Source organism: Siniperca chuatsi, linkage group LG8 (assembly GCF_020085105.1).
Source record: "Siniperca chuatsi isolate FFG_IHB_CAS linkage group LG8, ASM2008510v1, whole genome shotgun sequence".
NCBI classification, from domain to species: domain Eukaryota; kingdom Metazoa; phylum Chordata; class Actinopteri; order Centrarchiformes; family Sinipercidae; genus Siniperca; species Siniperca chuatsi.
Window position 1 is genome coordinate 9,977,991 of NC_058049.1, and position 20,121 is coordinate 9,998,111.

Sequence of the window (20,121 nt, forward strand, 5' to 3'; positions counted from 1 at the left end):
AACGTACTCATGTTTTTGGTGAACGGTGAACTGAACGAATTCATTTGCAACTAGTGAACTTGAGTGTCGTTTACTCCCGCGAGGGTTAACTACGCTCGAGCATTGTGTTTTACGGCACAGAATCTGATGGATCACAGATTTTTTAAATGACACATCGAGCTGAAGAATCTGACCAGTCAGTGATGATCACAAGAAATCATTAAAGGTTAAGACCATGAGCCAGCAGCCGCAAAGTTCCTCCACCCAAGTCAAACTCACACTCTTTTGATTTAACGGAAAAAAACAGAATAAATGAACTAGTTCATTTTAATCTGTGTGACCTGAACTTTGAGCTAGATATTTTGAAGTGAAAACTTGCACAGCACTGCAGACATGCATATTTACATTTCACAAAGGGACATAATGCCAGGTTATTACTTCTAGACTCTCTAACCACTGGGACAAAACACTTTATTTCGTCCTATATATTACAAAAAGGGCAATAAATTATCACTTATCAGGTCATCTTTAATCAGCAAATTGTCTGAAGGCTACTATTTTCAATAAGTTCCTCTGAGGGGTCATAACCTTTAATAGAGAGGCTGAAATTAAACTCAGCCATCTATGACCTTTATGTCATCAGTGAATTAGCTGCTTCCTGCCCACTGAACAAAGATATCCAGGCAGAGGGTGACAAGGCCAATGATAGTCATGCTTTTTACAAAAATTATATTGGTCATAGACGCTGTAAGTCACACTCGGCCACAGCTGAGGGTTCAGGGTGCAATGTGACCACTATCATTAATCTACTGCCTGATAACCCATTTCCAGGTTGGCTGCTATTGGTCATATTCAAGTGACACATATTTTCTGGTTGCATCATGCGTGGTGATAGTTCCAAGATTAGCTTCCTGTCCCCAGTAGCAGCTATGTTCCCATTTCTGGAAGTTTGCCCATGCAACTCAGTCATATAAGACCACTAAGAGCCTGTAGGTGAGAAGACCTACTGATAGATAAGTTAACAACTGGAACAAGTCATTGCTCTATTCATAGCCTGGAGTGTCCGGCTTAACAACACAACATTAGTGAAGGTCGCGGATGCTTGGCTGTAAAATCAAGCTAGCTGTAAAACTAGAGATGCTGAGTGACAGATGAATAAACAAGGTGGCTAAATGATTCGGCTTAGCAATAGCTGGTTCAGCACAATGGGCACATGAAGCATCCTCATAAGGATATTAATGTGGCTTTTCACTTGGTGCCTGAGTATTTTTAGTAGCAGAAACAATAAGAGGGCAATTTACACAGTGGAAAAAAGTAAACAAAAACAAACACTGTGTTATTATCTTGGACCCTTTCCTAGAGATTTGTCCCTCACCTTTAAAAACACGGTAATGACCTGGCAAAAAAACTAACTGTACTTCTGAAACAAAGTGGAGTTCTTAGAAAAAAAGAGCTTCTTTAGATTTAATGTCCTCTTAGACCCTTAGTCAGCCGATGTGCGGTGTCTGAAAAAAACCCACCTATAATAAATATATCAGACATTTAGGCTCCAGATGTACAAACGCAATGACAGTCTTCATCCAGTCCATCTCAGCACAGCAGGCTACTTGCTGCGTGCCACAACCAATGAGGACATTTTAAGGAATATTCATCAATAGTTTTTCAGTCTGCCCACACAACATCTGCCTCTCATGAAGACATGAAAGTACATTCAGTAAACGCAGACATGCCACAAATAACAGGATGGAAAACAGAGTTACAGCTATGAAACAAAGTACAGTGAAAAATGTAAAAGTTTAATCATACCAAAGAAAATCCCACCTGTCTTTTGAACTTTTAGTAGAGATTTACACCCGTGACTATGGAAAAGAAAGTGAAGTTTATGCTCTGGTGGATTGAGCTGACTTTGAGATTAGTACTACAGCTTCTTGAGGTGATTTCTGACCTTCATCATTACTGCTGGTATAGGCTGTGCCCATAACCCAGTGGCACAATGTACTCAGCCAATTTAAACACAGTTTCCTCAGGGAAACGGGCAGAAACATTTGTCAAAGTGAAACTTGTTTTAAAACTTAAAGCTGCTACAGCTGATCAAATGACTATGTGTAATGTGAAAGAGGTCGATTGTAATGACGAGCCAACATATAATCATCAATAGTCAAACTCTTTTTTCAGGTTTTACAGCCCGCAACTTTATTGTTTTGGTTCACCCTCACCACTCCCATCAGCATTGGTTCCAGCATCAGCAGGCATCTGTTTACAGCGAAATGGCTCTGATAAACCAAATCTACACTACTTGCCCACCAACAAAGAGCTGACTTGCTGGTGAACATAGTGGAGCATTTAGCCACTAAAGAGCCAGATATTTCCCTCAGGAGTTGGTGGAGAGAAAAACAGAGCTAAAAGGAGAGTGAATATTGGACTTACATGCATCAGATGGACAGAAACACGACTCCATATCTGTTGAATGTGTCAATAAGGAGCCACCAGCATGTTAGCCATATCTCCTTAAAAGGTGATTATGTCAGTATTGTGTGTGCAGCTTGTTTATGCTTTCCTCAAGTGACCATAAAAATCAATTAATGCAATTTTAAGTTTCCATGCAAACTTTTTGCAAACTTTTTTTGTTAAAAGTTGTCAAAGTGAACTAAGTGACAGCTGAAAAACCCTTTTCAGTGTCAGTTAATTAAAGTCATATTCAAACTATAGACAAATCACATGGGCCACTAAACTTACATACATACATACATACATACATACATACATATATATATATATATTTCTTTATTTTTTAATGGAAAGAGGACAGTATGGAAGTGACGGGAAATAAGTGGAGAGCAAAACAGGGGGATGACAGGCAACAAAGGTCCCTGGCCAGACCGAGATGCTGCCACCACGTGGCCAGCATCCTCAACCCTGGACACCAGGATGCCTCAACTGGACCTTAAACGTTTTCAGCTTTAACATGATTTAATTTGATATATATTATGACATGCTTTTCCACTAGGTATTAAGGTTTGCTGAAAATGGTACCATACGGAAAAGTGTGCACCGTGCCACGAAGGCTTGAAAAATTGGCTATGCAGAGTAGGGTATCCATGGTGACACCATAACCTGCAGTGACAGGTATCTGTTGGCAATTGTACCAGCTGCTGTTGTTCAGTTTGACTGTTTCCACCGAGATCTGAATGCAGAAAAACTTAAGATCTCAGCTGCGCCAGCTGTCAACTCTATATTGTATACACACAGTGAAGCTGCATGAGAGACATTACACACGCAGTCGCTCTCATACACAGAGACATGCACACACTTGAGCACACAACCAAGCACACTGAGCCACACAAGTGCACACAGGCATACATAAACACAAACACACGCCTACACGCTCTCTTTGTTGCATCTGTATCACACTCAGCCACATATACATTTTCATGCAACAGTGAAATAGCCACACATCTTCTATGCCAGTAGTGACGACTTATCAAATCGAAAATAGGCTTAAAGGAGACAGTGAAACCACTCAGCCTGCTTTTCTATAAACTGTGCTTCGTGCGAACTGTTTGTTAACATTCTTGAACAAAGAGGCCAGTTACAGATTTTATGGTATCAGCCCATTTATTGAGACAGCAGAAGCTGTGTGAATGAGATTGCTGGTGTGAGACTGCCTCATTTGTACAACTTTAGCAGAAGAAGAGAGTAGAGGGAGATCTAGAAAATGCTGAAAAGACAACTGTTTTCATTGACAATATTACATATAACCTACTCACTATTCTGTGCTACAGAGATATTGACCACAATATGAGAGAAAAAAAGGAAGGAGGCTTACCAACAAAGATGTAAAAGCTGAAAATAGATGTCTAATGGTTTAATCCAAAACCACAAGCAAATTCTAATGAATCTTTCATAAACTCATTAATGAAGGTTAATAAATATATGGACTGCTAAGAAAAAAAAACAGTTTTAGTGTCAGGACTTGGCAAAATGTAGGCTAATCAATTCCCAGCTGAGAGAGTGACATTTAAAAATGAGGCTTCTTTCACAAAACAACAGTGTGTGTCCTTCAGAGCATATAATTTTAACTTTCAATATTACCCAGATAAAAAATATTTTTGGCTACTTATACAAGTGGTACCACATCCCCACTGACATTTTACATTTATACAGTCACTTTCTGTTTCATATTTCATATTACTGCATGCAGGTTTTCAAATATCTTACTTCATTCTTATGCTCTGGACACACTGTGCCTATTTTCACAAGCTTTTGTTGTGTTTTGTGAATTCACTATGAGTCCACATCGATAACACCTCTCTATTCAAAACTTTGCCATGCGCTCTGCTTTTATCATAGTTTTGTGAAGTAAATGATGCATGCACACATGCACACACACCAACACAAATGTGGATGATACTGTTAGACATGCTACATACCATCCTGAAAATATAAAAGTTCATTTTATTTATTTTCAATCTCCGCTTCATCATTAGATATCTCCTGTCCATCCACGCGATCTCATGTTTACTTATAGGTTGACTAAGAACAGAGTGCATTCAGGCCAGAATCACATCATCAGTATTCATTACATCGGTGACAAGGAGAAAAATCCTTCTCAGCCCCCTTCTGTCATTCCCCCAGGCCTCAGGGAATCCACTGAAGGTTAATTTATTTAAATCCGCCATCCACTCATCTCTATTCCATTAAACTCTACTAATAAATCTTTGGTTTGCCATGTAATCTGTTTTCTACTGTCAAAGGCCCAAGCCTCAGCTGCATTTTACATGCATGCTTGTGGATGTGCATTCAAAGATAACATGGCAGCACATAAGGTCATGTTAAAATCAGTAGATGTCATGTTCTGTGTGTGTGTGTTTGTGTCTGGAGACGTGTAACTGTGTACAGACGTCTGCTCTTTGAATGTGGCAAAAAAGCCGCTTTAATTAATGTAAGTGCAGCTCATGGTAGGGGGCAATAAAATCAAAAGGCTGAGCCCTCTCAGAGCCCTGTGCTGCTCTAGTGTCCCAAAGGTCCTGTAAAGTCTAAGCCCATGGGCTAAAATAAAGTTTCCCATCTGCCCTCTCTCCTGTTTTTATCTTATAATAAAGAATATGGTCATACCTCTCTGGTCATGATAACAACGATTAGTCTGAGGTACAAGGGGACCTTGGCTTTATGGACAAGTGCTGTATCATTATTACAGCATGTCATGTCAGCGTTACACAGATGCTGTTATGATAATGAACGTTAAAAAGCTCAGCTGTTGGTTTAATAGTGGGTGAAGCCATTTGCAGTCTGTTGGAGAGGATGTCTCATTGAAGTCAATGTGGTTTTTGTGTTCAAGAGGGTTTGTTAAGGAGAGGCTCGGAGGAGCATGGGAGCTATGACCAGAAAGGGAAGAGCCAGAGCCGCCTCTATTTTCTGAGGAGGCTGAGGTCCTTCAACATCTACTGGACAATGCTGAGGATGTTTTATGAGTCTGTGGTGGCCAGTGCTATCCTGTATGCTGTTGCATGCTGGGGCAGCAGGTTGAGGGTAGCGGATGCTAACAGGCTCAACACACTCATCCGTAAGGCCAGTGACATTGTGGGGGTGGAGCTGGACTCTCTGTCGGTGGTGTCTGGGAGGAGGATGCTGGCCAAACTACATGCCATCTTAGACAGTGTCTCCCACCCACTCCATGACGTGCTGGTCAAACAAAGGAGTACCTTCAGGGAAAGACTCATCCCCACAAAATGCACCACAGAGCGCCACAGGAAGTCATTCCTGCCTGTGGCCATCAAACTCTTTAACTCCTCCCTCTAAGTGTCAGTCTATATGACCTTAAGTCACTAAACTGGACATTGGATCATTAACATCACTGCAATAGTTGAAATAACTGTGCAATATTCTCTGTTTAATACTCCTGTGCAATGTACTCTGTTTTCAGTTTAATTTATTGATATTTATTCATACTTCTATTACTGATGTGCAATATCCACCGTCTCATAATCATCTTAATAAGCTACACTTGACAGTACTCATTATTGCACTATTACTTATTACTTATATTATTACATTGTATTATACCATACATACTTATCAACCTCTAAATCCACTTTGGTACTTATACTCATTTTAGCTTTTATACTTATATCCACTTTGTACTTAATTTATCTTACCTGTATTATAGCGTATTATATTCTGATTTGCTAGTACTTCTATTCCTTCTATTCTCAAGTGTGCATTGACGCAATAGTGAGCAGCTGTAACGAAAGAGTTTTTTAACGAAAGTATTTCTGATTCTGATTCAGAAAATTGGCTCCAAAGGACCTCAACACAGGGTGAGTGCACAGTCTGATGTGTGTGAGTGTACATATGTAATGGCAAATTCAGACTATATAATATCAGCGCGATAATGTTCTGACCCACCAAACGTGGCGCATCAGGAACAAAACTGGCTGTTAGGTGTGACAGTTGCTCATTATATCCTGTGTCGTGTGACATAGTGGAAGAGAAAAGATACAACCTCTGGGACGCCTCATGACAAAAAGATCGAATTTCCTTTTTTCCCCATGTTTGAAAACTTCTGTTCTGTCATGTTATGACATTAACCAACAGGAGCACTGAGCACAGCGTGGCAATACAGCAATGCAAAAGAGAAATTACATTTTATTTCATTAATACTTCTTGATCACTCGTAGCGTTATTGAGCAATGTTTTGTATTGTGCATGCACACAAGGACACACAAGCATGCAGACAAGCATGCCGGTGGCACGGTACATTTCGCAATACATTCCTGCTGATGCTGGTTTTACGCTATTCCACTGATAAACAGTTGGTGATGGTAATGCACCAAGACATGTAGCAATATGCCAATAAGGCAACAAGAAGAATGGTTTATGAGGAAGGAAATACATTCAACATCTTTGTAAGGCCTCAAGGATACACACCTTACATTGAATGTGAACATTACCTTTGTTTCTCCACAGGGCACCTTTAATCACACCTGTGGGTGTGACATCACCCTCCGTAAGTGTGCTGTGCACCCAAACACTCACCCTCTGTCTACTGAATGGGAAGGGAAAGGACAGAGACAAACTTCACTGCCAAGTGAGGATAAATGAGTCCAGGTTCACTTTAATTCAGAAAACATATGATTATAATCAACACGTGATTACATACGTAAAGATTCATTGTTGGTGCCGTCAAGTGGTGCAGTGAAGTCGGCTCATGGTACCTCTGTAAAGGGATGCAATTCATGAAAGACAGCAAGCTATGATTGGTTGGCATCCAATGTGTAGTCTGCCTTGTCTCTCACCCAAATGGCATCAGAAATTGATTTATTTTTGCCTAATCTGACACAGTGACCAATGAAAAATATCAGTGGCCCCATTTTCACTTTCACTATTTTCAGGGGTCTTGTTACTGGATAAATTCCAGATGCAATTTAATATACTTTTGTTTACAATTAGTCACTTATATATGTCACCGTTAGCCAGATCACAAATCTGATTGCAACATGTCTTGGTTTTCCCACACTACATACAAAAAGAGAGTCAGCACCACTCAAGTAGAAGAAAAACTTGTGCATTTAAGTCTAGTTACAAAAATCAACACTTACCAACAGCTACATAGCTAATAACTATTGATGAACTAAGACAAAGACATGAATGAATCACATTTATGGCGAGAGAAAAGTTTTACTCATCGTTATGACAGGGAAAAGACCCTGTGAGTGTCTATTTCTACAGAAGAAGTAGTTACACTTGGGAGGGTTAAAGATTATATGAGTGTCTTGGAGAGATGGATGCATTTGCACCTTTTCAACATCTGGCGTTGTGAATTTCAATGTATGTACATTTAGGTTTTTTGATATCCAATCTGGCCAAGACGCATGAAGTGAGTTAGCGTAAATGGGAGGATGTATTCTTATCCTGACATAAGTAAGTAAGGTGGTTTGTTAAAGGACTTACAGAATGATTTATATAGAGCTATGAAAACAGAGCAGTTGGAAATTATTAAATGTTGCGCAACCTTTATCCCTCTGCTGCCATTTCCCATATACTGTGCTCACTTTACAATCACCCAGCACCATAACACAAACACGTGGGCCCCTTTCCTGCAGCACAGAGCAGGCGAATTTTAACATCTTTCATAGTGAGGATACTAAATCATTTCAAAGGCACAATGAAATTTAACAGACCACTTTAGAACACTGGACACAGATTATGGAGTTAATTATATTGAGTGAATTTTAAACTGTTGGAGCTTTTTATTATTACAAACTATAAAGTCACAACCACTGTCGAGGTGCTGATCCTGAGATGGCCATGATTGCAGGAGCTGTCCAAGATACTCCGTATTCGACTCCTCCTCATTACTGATTGTGGCAGAGTGCAGGATTTCATTATCAGTTACTTTAAAAAGACCACCTGCCCACTCAACTCAGATTGTTACACAACTGTACTGTGAAGATAGAACAAGCTTTTCATTTAAAAGGACAAATTATTTTTATTTTAAATCTGTTTCTCAAGCAGAGCAGATCAATTGCGAATACACATCCATCTTTTTCTTACAGGCTTGCAGGCAAGTATACATGCGCACATCTTTTGGCGTATCGATGAGCAAAATCCCATACCACTGTCTTTAGATCCAGACTGCAACGTGTTTATTTTCAATACTCAGGGTGGACAGCCCCAACAATCTCTCCTGTGCCATGGTGCTTCTCTGTTTTAGTTTATCAAGCAGGGTAGCAAGGAAAAGACCCAAATGCAGACAGGTAAGCAGGGCAGGTGCAGATCAACTATTTAATTAACTATTTAATGATAAAGAAACACAAAAGGCTTTCACACATTTCAGGTAGTCCAACAGAGACAAAACAATACAGACGGGGAGTAGGCAAGCAGTCATAACTGAAAAAAATAAGTCCAGTGGTGAGCAGTGAAATCCAAAAGCCATGTACAGGAGAAACAATGAAGCCACAGAACGACAAACCAGGACGCTTGACAAAGGAAAAACTCTGACTAAATACAATTAGGTAGGGGAGACAACAAGACACGTGCAACTAATTAGGGTGGGGCAAACAATCAAAAACTGGAGGGAAAAGCAAACAAAGACAGGAAGTAAAACAACAAGACACACGAGAAGAGGAGAACACTTCAAAATAAAACAGGAAATAACAGGCGAAAACCCTAAACCATGACATTCTCAGATATGTTTTAATTAGTTTCCATTTTGAGAAGGCCGTTTGCGACAGTCACAGGTAAAGTAAGAAATAGTTTGAATAGCCGTGGCTACAGGCCAGCAATCACCCCTAAATCTCGTCTTCTGTTGAATATTAGTTAATGTAGAAACTTTTAAAAGGATATATATAGTATTTCCTTAAGACATTAAATAGACATTGCTGCAAATGTTCCAATATTGTTACCATTTTCAAAATATTTTATATGAGTTTTCTTATTTTTACTTTAATGTGAGTTAAGTTTCTATTTTCTTCATTCACTCTAAATGTACTCTGTTGGATTGATGTTCTTTAACACTTCGATTTTCTGTTTCAAAGTGGTTTCTTTTTTCTTGACTTTTGTCGAGTATGAAATGATTTTTCCTCGCAGCAATTCTATTCAAAGGAAGGATGTCCACTCGCTTTTAATATGACGCAAATGTATTAAAGCACCGCCTGGTGATAGGTTTAAGTGGATTTTTCTCTATTTCAAATGAGTAATGCGAGTGAGTGTGATCATTAACAGAAATGGGGTTAATTTGTAATTCTAAGACATTCAATTTAATGGAGTTCCTAGTCAAGAAGAACACTGGCAAACACTGCTGCTGGAATGATGCTTATTCACTGTTGGCTCTGGACCACTCAGTTGTAGTCTCCTTCTCATAATAGCAGAGGTATAGACAGAGACAGAAGTCACGACCACTTTATGATGGAAAGCTGCCAGACCCCTACTGACACAAGCTTTATTGGACAACAGGTGTCCTAGCAATTTAGCACAGAACAACACATTAAAGTGAAAATCTATTTTTAAGTGGAACATACAGTGTAGTTTGGTTGTTTTTTAAATGCTGGCCTCATTCACAATATTCTGCAAGTCAGCACAAAGAGTAAAGCAAATATGTCACCCAAAGATCTCAAATATCCACTTTGAAACTTAGCTTCAGAGATTGAATAAAGCTAAGCTAGCACAAAATACTAGAATTACCATATATCTCTCCTATTACCCACTATACATGTAACACTACCTCTGAGTTTTCCCATTTTTTCCTCTCATTCTTCCTCTATTGCTGTGTCCACTGTTTTCTGTTGTATCAGTTTCTGTCACATCAGACACATAGCATCTGTGCCATTTCCATCATCTAAAAGACGATCAATATAAATGTAAAATATAATATGATTTCTTATGCTGACATTACAATAAATCCATCACTTTTCCATATAGTGTCACTAAGACATCCATCATATCAAATACACCAGTGATATGAACAATAACAAACAAATCTCATTCTGCTACTGTAAAGCCCCTCCACACCCATAATACACTGACACGTGTTTTGGCTGATTACGGCTCTTCTCAGGACTGAGTGGGCAGGTTTAGATCTTGCTTGAAAGCACTCTAAGCACTATATCCTGACTGGTATTGGATTTTGAGGCCAATACTTATATATATATACATATACTTATATACTCGATATTTGAAACTTGTAAAAAAAATAATAATAATAAAAAATATAATAACTGAAAAATATGTTTTTTGCATAAACACTAGGGCTGCAACTAAAGATTATTTTTCATTTTCAATTAAGCTGCAGATTATTTTCACAATTAATTCATTAATTGGATTTAATTAGGTCTGTAAAACGTCAGAAAACAGTAAAAAAGTAAACCAATCACAATTTGCCAAACCCAAAGTTACCATTGAACTGCTTGTTTTGTCCAACCAACAGTCCAGCACCCAAAAATATCCAGATAAGAAGACTTGATACATTTGACAAGCTGGAATTGAATTTTTGGCAAAATTACTTAAATGATTTATCAATTATAATTATAATTATAATTATTATAATTATTATTATTATTATGATTGTTGTTGTTGTTATTATTATTATAATTATAATTATAATTATTATTATTATTATTGTCGAATGACTAATTGATTAATCAACCAATCGTTTCAGCTCTAACATATACAAACATTTTAGATAAGGGTCCATGATATGTAATAATTGGGACATTTTACAATTGAAAAATACATCTGTCAGTGCTCTTTGGTGGACAAACCATGTAATTGTAATATATCTATCTATATCGCATTTGTGTACTGCAATTTCTTGTAACTTATCAGCTGACGTACAAACTTATATTGATAAATCTGTGATAAGATGATATTCACCAATATATTAGCCAAACTGATTTAAATTAATATTAGACCTAAAGAACCTATTTATACTATATGTTTCTTTTGCACTTTGCTGGAAAGGTGGAGTTAATAAGATCTGATATCACCCCCAATCCTGCCTTTTTAGATGTGGATCACCTGCTCAGGGATTCTTTGAGCAATTTTTCTGCTGTTACTCTGCCTGAACTCGCAGACATCATGTCTCTTATGAGAGTGTCCTCCAGCCCTCTGGACAAAATCCCAACTAGGTTTTTATTGGAAGTTATGGATTGTATTGAGCCCCTTTTACAAATTATTTTTAACAGCTCGCTGTCTACTGGCTGTGTCCCTGATTTCTTTAAAACAGCTTGTGTCCAGCCAGTCCTAAAAAAACCTGGGCTTGATCCCACCCTCCTGGATAACTATCGCCCAATCTCCAAATTGCCTTTTATTTCAAAGATTCTCGAAAAACTTGTATCTAAGCAGCTTCTTGCTGCTATGGAAAACAATAATACCTTTGAAAAGTTCCAATCTGGCTTTCGTCCACACCACAGCACTGAGACAGCCCTTCTCGAAGTCACCAATGACCTTTTAATGAATGCAGATGCAGGCATGTGTTCAATTCTTGTGCTGTTGGACTTAAGCGCTGCCTTTGATACAATTGATCATGGCATTCTTTTAGATTGACTGAGGCACTGGATGGGCATATCTGGCACTGCACTAGACTGGTTCTCATCTTATCTGTCCAATAGGAAATTCTGTGTCAGCATTAATAAATTCATGTCATCCTTCTCCCATATCAAGTACGGTGTGCCTCAAGGTTAAATTCTGGGACCAATACTGTTCTCCTTGTACATGCTTCCCTTGGGTGATGTAATCCGCAGACATGGTATTTCTTTTCATTGTTATGCGGATGACACGCAGTTGTACCTCCCTGTCAAGCCCACTGACCTTAGTACGCTAAGTTCTCTGCAGGACTGCCTGTCTGACACAAAAAATTGGATGTCAATAAATTTTCTTCAGCTCAACTCAAATACAACTGAAATCCTTGTTATTGGGCCCCAACACATCACTAAACAAATACTGCCATCTACTGGTAACCTGTCACAACATATCAAGCCTGTTGCAATAAATCTTGGTGTCCTGATTGATAGCAATTTATGTTTTGAGCATCATATCACTAAGCTTGTCCAATATTGGTTTTAATCATGTTTTTATCACCTCAGAAACATTGCAAAAATACGATCTATTTTAAATCTTAGTGATGCAGAAACTGTTGTGCATGCTTTTATCTCCTCACGCCTTGATTATTGTAACAGCCTGTTCACTTGTCTTAATCAAAAAACTCTGACACGACTGCAGACTGTACAAAACTCAGCTGCTAGGCTGTTAACCAGGACCAAGAAGTATGACCACATAACACCTGTTTTAGCCTCTTTACATTGGCTCCTTGTTGGTTTTAGGATTGATTTTAAGATCTTGTTGATTACTTTTAAGGCTCTTCATGGCCTGGCCCCAGATTATATTTTAGACCTTGTAATCCCTTATGAACCTTCACGTAGTTTGAGATCTTCGGGCAGGGGTCTCCTGTGTGTTCCTGAGTCCAGGATGAAAACTAAGGGGGACAGAGCTTTTGCTATCAGGGCCCCGAGGCTCTGGAACAACTTGCCCGAAGAAATTAGGTTGTCTGAGTCAGTGTCTTCGTTTAAGTCTCGTCTCAAAACACATTTTTATCTGAAGGCATATCCTGATTTTACCTGAACTGGCTGTTTATTTTACTGTATATTTTATTGCTTTTGTGTATTTTATGTATTTTATTTCTTTATATCTCGTCATTCACTGTGGTATTTTATTTATCTTGTTGTGAAGCACTTTTTACTTTGTTTTGATAAGTGCTCTATAAATAAAGTTTTATTATTTATTATTATATTATACCAAGATGTAATTTCTAAATACGTGTGATGTTTTTATTGTTTTACAGCAATTTTTTTGGGATGGTTGTGAATGAGAAAAACCTTTTTAGGCCAGAACACAACTTACAATTTGGACAGCATCCACTTTGCTAAAATAGCCACACAGCACTATTCCTGTGAGTTTGGCCAGCCCATCCTGCAACATGCCACCAACACATTTGCTGTTGATGTTTGAGTGTGTCGTCACCAAAGTACTAATCCCCCTCTTTAGCATCTCTCCCTCTCTGGACCCTTCGTGGCATTTCTCTTCAATCAGGCAGGAAGCACAACAAGCTTAAGTTCTTTTTTCCATATGAGTGTAATGATTACATGTGATGGAATCTGAATCAGAATGAATTATAACCCCTGAGCGATGACACAAGGGAGAGATTTAGTGCCAAAAGCCTTCTTTCAAAAGAAAAGGCTTTCTCCTTTAAAGCAATTCCAGTATGGAGTTAGTGAATAAGCTTGAGGAGAAGAATAGTCAGATGGCTGGTTGTCATTCTCTATGAGTCTATGAGCTTTCAGTTCTGCAAACCTAACAGGGATGCTATGACATTTCAAATTCAAGGGTGTTATTATTTTACACCACCCCTTACTTTACGTTTTGATAACAACCTAAGCAAGCAAGGAAATCGTAATTTCAATCAAACGCAAACCACACCAACAATCACTATTTTGATAAGCGATTAATTGTTAAAGTAAAAAAAATTGATTGCAAATTTAATATCTTTGGATATTGGACTGTTGGTTGGACAAATCTAGATAGAAATTATGATGGACATTTTTCACAGTTTTCTGATGTCTTACCAAATAATGAATTGGTTTATCGAGAAAATATTTGTCAGATTAACAGATAATGAAAATAATCATTAGTTGCTGCCTGTTTAATGAATTAAGGACATGTTTGAGTTTCCAGACATTCTGACAGTATTCTTGCATTTTGAACATGAATGGCTTTTCTTTGGCATTAAATTAACAGTTCTTGTTTCTAAGTTATATGATGATGTATCAGAGATTAACTCATTAGTGACTCGGTACCTGACCCAGAGGTGAGTGCAGCTCAGTCCACTTGTCATGTGCGGACAGACTAAGAAGCACAATCATTTATTTATTTATTCAGATGCCCTGAATTTTCAAGAATACATGCTGAAGCGAAATAGTGAATCCTTTCATGAAAAGAAGGCAGGCTGAATCATTATATAAGTAGTTCTGTAACAAAGAGAAATAAACCAAGTGGCGTGTTGTACAGTGAATCAGAAGTGCTGCAGGTCAAACAGATGGCTTCCTTGCTGAATGGTTGTCCACTTTGTCCTCAGATTTTCTATGATCAACTTTTAACATAGCACAAAAAACCTACAATACGTCAATTGGACAGCAGAGGCTACAGTATTGGGGACAGACTACACATTGCATCATTTAGTCTCAGAGTGTTTGTTTTGACAACAGACAGAAGTAAAGCTCAGTCTACGTTTTGGCATTAAACGAGGTCCAAAAACCAACGCAGGCTCCCTGTGTTGCTCTAGTGAACACCTCTCACAAACAAACAGATGATGAATTTGGATTCTCAGCACCTTTTGGCTTCACCAGTCCCCAATCTTCTCCACCACAGTGAAGTGGGGACTTCCTCTGCTATCCCCCATTTCCTGCTGCTGTCGTTTTGACCCTCTGGAGGAAATGTACGGCACAAATGCAGTATGGTAGCTAAAAAAAAAACAAACACCTGAAATCACTTAAGCTAGAATTCTCAGCTGTTAGCATTATTTCTTGCTTTTGGAAAAGAGAATAAAGATGGATGGCAAGGGGAAAAAAGTAAAACAGACCTCAATGTGGAAATGTATTACAATTTTACCACAAGCTCAAGAAATGGCATTTGAATTGATGACCACATTTGCTGGATGGCAAGAAGAGAATCAACCTTTCAAGACAGGAAATGACCCGGTCACAGACACCATTACTGCAGTAAAGGAGAAGGATACTCAGCCTGTCCCTAGATTACAATTTAACTGCTGAGGGAAAAGCAACCAAGCCAGTCAGAGCTAATTTAGCTCACATTACAAAGGACCTTGCAACACCAATATTTTGCAACTTCAATATCCCAAACTCGATCGAAGGGTTCACACCCTGTGATTGAACCAACTGAAATGATAATAGCTATCATCAAGGCTAGTCTGACATTTCACACCTGCATAATTTGATTCTTTGGACACAACAGAGTGCTTCAAACAGGATGCAGAGTTGAGTTATTTCACTCAAGAAGTATTCAAATTAATATTTCAGCTCACGGATATAGTTTGTACAAATTGTAAACTGTGGACAAAAAACCTTACATCAAATCGGTTAGACTATATTCAATAATGGAGAAACCAGTCCAATAGTTCCATTCCATTAACCAAGGTTTCAAAGGTTTAAATGCATTCAGGCTGGGGCAATGTACATCGGTACTGTGCTACTGATTTGTGGAGACAATGCAGAGAGATTAGCAAGGACTTCTTATTATGAGGGACTGACCCTACTAACACCCAGACATGTTCAGCCTTCCAAGCACCTCATAGCCTTCCTGTAACCAACCTGTCCAACAGCAGCTGGCAAAAAGCGTGGGCTATTTCTGTGTGTTGACAAAAAGAAGACCCTTCACACGGTCTACAAGCCCACCTCCTATATAATTGATTTGACCTCCAGTCACAGGAACTGCAAAGGGTCACGGTGGAATCACAGTCAACTGCAATGTATGTTTCTCCCAAAGACATGCATTGACATTCTCGCTTTAAATACTGAATATGTGCCCAAAGAAAAACACTGACCAACATAAAAAACTACAAAAAACATTAGCAGTGTACAGGAAAAAAATATATATATTTGGGAACTCAGTCAGCAGCCATGACTAAATAAATGTAAATGATAGTGAAACACTGAATTTTACGACATTGACTGCATTTAACGTGGATCAATCATGTAATGGCCGATGCCGATCCACGTAAAAGAGTACTTCACCGATTTAGCTCCTATAACATTGTCAGACTTGCGATGGACAGTTTTAATAAAAAGGATCAAAATCGATGCAGCAGATCCATAGATATTATCTTTTTTATTCCATGCGTTCTTCTTCCTTGTCAAAACCTAGCGCCTACATTACCCCCAGCTGCAGAGGTCTGGTAACTTCATTTCTTTCTAACTCCACACCCCCAGATTTTTTTCATTTTCAAATTTGTAGTCTTCAGCCCCAACCAATGCTGACTCAAGTGACACACATTGGGACAGTTTATCAGACTTCGTGCAGCTCTCTCTCAAGCAAGCAGCAACCTCTAGGGCTGAAAAGTGAAGCCAATGAGAAATGTATCAAACCTGCATTCTTTCTAATGACCAGCATGGGCGACTCCACTGGTTTCAAAAAGAAGTCCAATTGCATAGAAGTCTAAGAGAAAATGACCTTTGATTGACCCTTGATGACTTGATTTATTACCTCAGTAAATGGTTTCCTAATGACTTTATGGTCACAATCGCTAGTTTTAAGTCTTCTTCAATACAGCATGATGTTCATTTTGGAAATTATGGTCCCATTTAGACGATAAAGCAGGGTATGCTTTAGGGCGTGGCTACTTTGTGACTGACAAGGCGACATTTCAATCAGGCGACATTTCAGTCAGGATGGAGGTGATGCGTATCCACTGCACTGTGTACATTTAACCGGCCGTGAACTTGTTTTTTGGTGCTGTCAGTGTTTTCGTCTAAGAGCTTTGACCCTTTCACATTGTGTTTTCAGTTTCTGAAAGTTAATTGTAACATTTTGGTCACCTATAAGTGTTTTGTTCAGTGTTTGGTTGTACTAAAAGACACTCTAGGAGTCTGCTGTTAATTTTTTCCAGTAAGTACATTTTGTTTTAAGCCTGTTACAGTTAATGTGAATTTCAGATGAACCTTGCTAACCTAGCTAGCGTTAGCATTAGATGATAACTTAGCATTTGCTATGCTCCCCAGCTCCATCCCCTCATCCAAATATGGTCATTTCCGGTCACTGGTTGCAAAAAACCAAGATGGCGACACCCAAAATGCCAATCTCAAGGCTTCAAAACGGTAGTCCACTAACCAGTGGGTGACGTCATGGTGACTACGTCCACTTCTTTTATACAGTCACAGTTTACACTGTCAAGCCACAAAAGGCTCTCCACTCCCCAACACCTGTAAACTTGTGTAAAATCGGTGGATTTCCCTTTTAATCAGGTCAGTATCAGCGCTGATACCAATCCGGCAAAGATGAGTGCATCTGTATTTGTGTCATAAGTAATCCTAACTTTTACAGCACATAATAATTGTTTTCTGGATAAGGCCTCCTGATTTACTAGAAGGGATTTTCAGTGACATTGTCATAAACAAACTGAGGAACTTTTACACTGGACTAAATGACCCCCACCCCAAAATAAATCTTTTGATCTAATCCTTGCAATGCAGACAGAGGCATTCTTTTTATTAATACAATTTGCCATTAAAACATAACTTAGAGTAACATGTTAATGAGAACATTCTGCACTTGGCATCTTGAAAGTCATACTACTTCAACCCAGGAATCTGAGCTGTACAGTTTTAATTATTCTCAGGATTACTTGAGGCCTATTTCTCATCTTATCCAAACTATAATAATAGAAGAGTGTTGATATAAAAAGAGAGCTTAAGCAGCTTAACCTCTTTTCACTCAGAAAAGATCACCCTGGGACATGTGAATCATGCAAGATGATTATTTGAGAAAGGACTGAATGAATATGTTGGTAAAAGAAGAAAAAAAGACAACACCCTTAAAAAAAAAAATCTGAATTTCAGGAAACGCCAGAATCACAGATTTATTTTTGTGGAGAGTTCTTCAGAGAACTTCAACAGGGAATTGATCCTGTGAACTGTAATATAAAGTACCTTCCAGCTCATTCCCTGTAGCAAAGCTCTGAAATGGCTCTGTAAGAGTTATGATGGTCAATGCAAATTAATGTAGCGGTGATTCATGGGAAAGCCCTCCATTGGTGCCCTCTGTGCCATTTTATGACCGTTATAAACTATAGCCTCCATCCACCTTAGAGCTGCATGCCTTATGAGATAGAACCAGATGTGGACTAGAGAAATACCAAAGAGAGCAAAAAATTGAGGCAGTAAACTAGAATTACCGCCCCGCGGTTGTATGCCTCCGCCAACCAGTCAAGTTGCAGTTTACATCCATGTCTGTCCAGACTCATAATATATGGAGTGAATACTTGGAAGGAAATGAATAAAAAAGGGTATAAAGTGTATTTTTTGGCTAAATGGAAGTTATCATAGATGTATTGGCTACATAAGTACACATGTACTTGATTACTATGTAAAGATGGATTCATATAATAGTAGTAGTAGAGTATAGCTACACAGAATGTGGTGCTTTTGTTTTCTCCAGGCATGTTTAGATGCGAAGCCTTTCTATGAGCTGTAGGTGAAACTCACTCACAGGATCACGATTAGCTAGGCGTGCTCCGATTCGCTGTCTGCAGTCACGTGATTCCGATGACGCTAAAAATTCAGAATGAGGCAGGAAGTGAAAGACAGAATGGACGAGAAGGAGGAAAGCCTTTACTATGCTAGTTATTGTTTACTCATTGTGTCATCCCAGTCAACATGTGTGTGAAATCTGGAATCACCCAATTCATTCTTAAATCATGGCTAAAAACCTATTTTGTCACAGTGACCTTTGAGTCAAAAGTATCACCTATTCAGTGTCTGACTGTGAAATGGTAACAATCTCACCTTCTGTTCCTGAGTTATGGTGTTGAATAATGGTCAAAAAAGTGTTTTTCCAGGACCTTATGATGTCACAGTGCAGTTGATCTTTCCCCTTTTGGGTAAAAAATGTCATTACTTCATCGTTGTATCCATTAAACATTTGTGTGAAATTTTTCTTATAATTCCGGCATCAGTCCTTGAGTTTTGGCCAAAAATGTCTTTGTCAAGGTCATTTTGAGGTCACAGTGACCTTGACCTTTGAGTCAAAAGTGTCACCAATTCAGGGTGGCCCAGTAGCATCTACTGAGTCCTTACCACAGTCCTGGGTTCAATTGCAACCCACCTTTACTGTCTTTCTCTGCAGCTATCTCTATCCGAATAAAATGTCCCAAAAAAATTTTTTTTTTAAATTAAATATGGTCATCAGTTATTGAGTTATGGCCAAAAATGTGTTTTGTGAAGTCACAGTGACCTTGACCTTTGACAACCAAATTCTAATCAGTTCATTCTTGTGTCCAAGTGGAAAATTTGAAGAAACTCCTTCCAGGCGTTCCTTAATCTCAGACTTTCCAAGCCGAACAGTCTGAGATTAATCCTGTTCACATGACAACTCTGCCACCTGATACCCTTTTTTCACACCCCTATGTAGAGACACCATGTTCTCTGTGATATAGTGATATAGTGTATTATAGTCTGATCCAGTGTCAGGACTATATGTTCACATGTACACTGTATTTTCTTGTTGGTTGCTTTGGTGCAATGCTAGTATTCCACCACAATGATCTGACGAGGGTGGTATAACAGATTTGTCAACAGTAGGACAAACTATTTAAAACAAATGAAATGGAGATGCTGGGAACTAAATGATTCATGGCATGGGCTAATGAACCAGCGGTTTTCATCAGCTTGACTATTCATTTTCATGTAGTTAATATCGTCAAAGTGAAAGGAAATAATGAACACAGAAGCAAAGGAGCTCTGCCAACATACATGGCAGTATGGCATCAGAAAGAGCCTATATGAAACTGTTTCCATTGTGGCACAGCAAGAGATGTTTATTGTACTGTTACTGAATAAAGCCAAAGCAAAATGTTTCATA

General features: G+C 38.7%; 1 protein-coding gene across 8 annotated transcripts in view; it reads right to left on the bottom strand.

The window, feature by feature from the left end:
- The window catches only part of LOC122880316 (ecto-NOX disulfide-thiol exchanger 2-like), a 171,513-nt gene that overhangs the window by 128,295 nt on the left and 23,097 nt on the right, over positions 1 to 20,121 (bottom strand). Inside the window, exon 2 of one of the 8 annotated variants that reach the window (XM_044205324.1) lies at positions 2,407 to 2,439. The exons of the other annotated variants lie outside the window; for them this stretch is intronic. Within the exon in view, the coding sequence (XP_044061259.1) occupies positions 2,407 to 2,439 (33 nt within the window). The remainder of the gene's footprint in view (positions 1 to 2,406; positions 2,440 to 20,121) is intronic. 8 annotated transcript variants of the gene reach the window in all.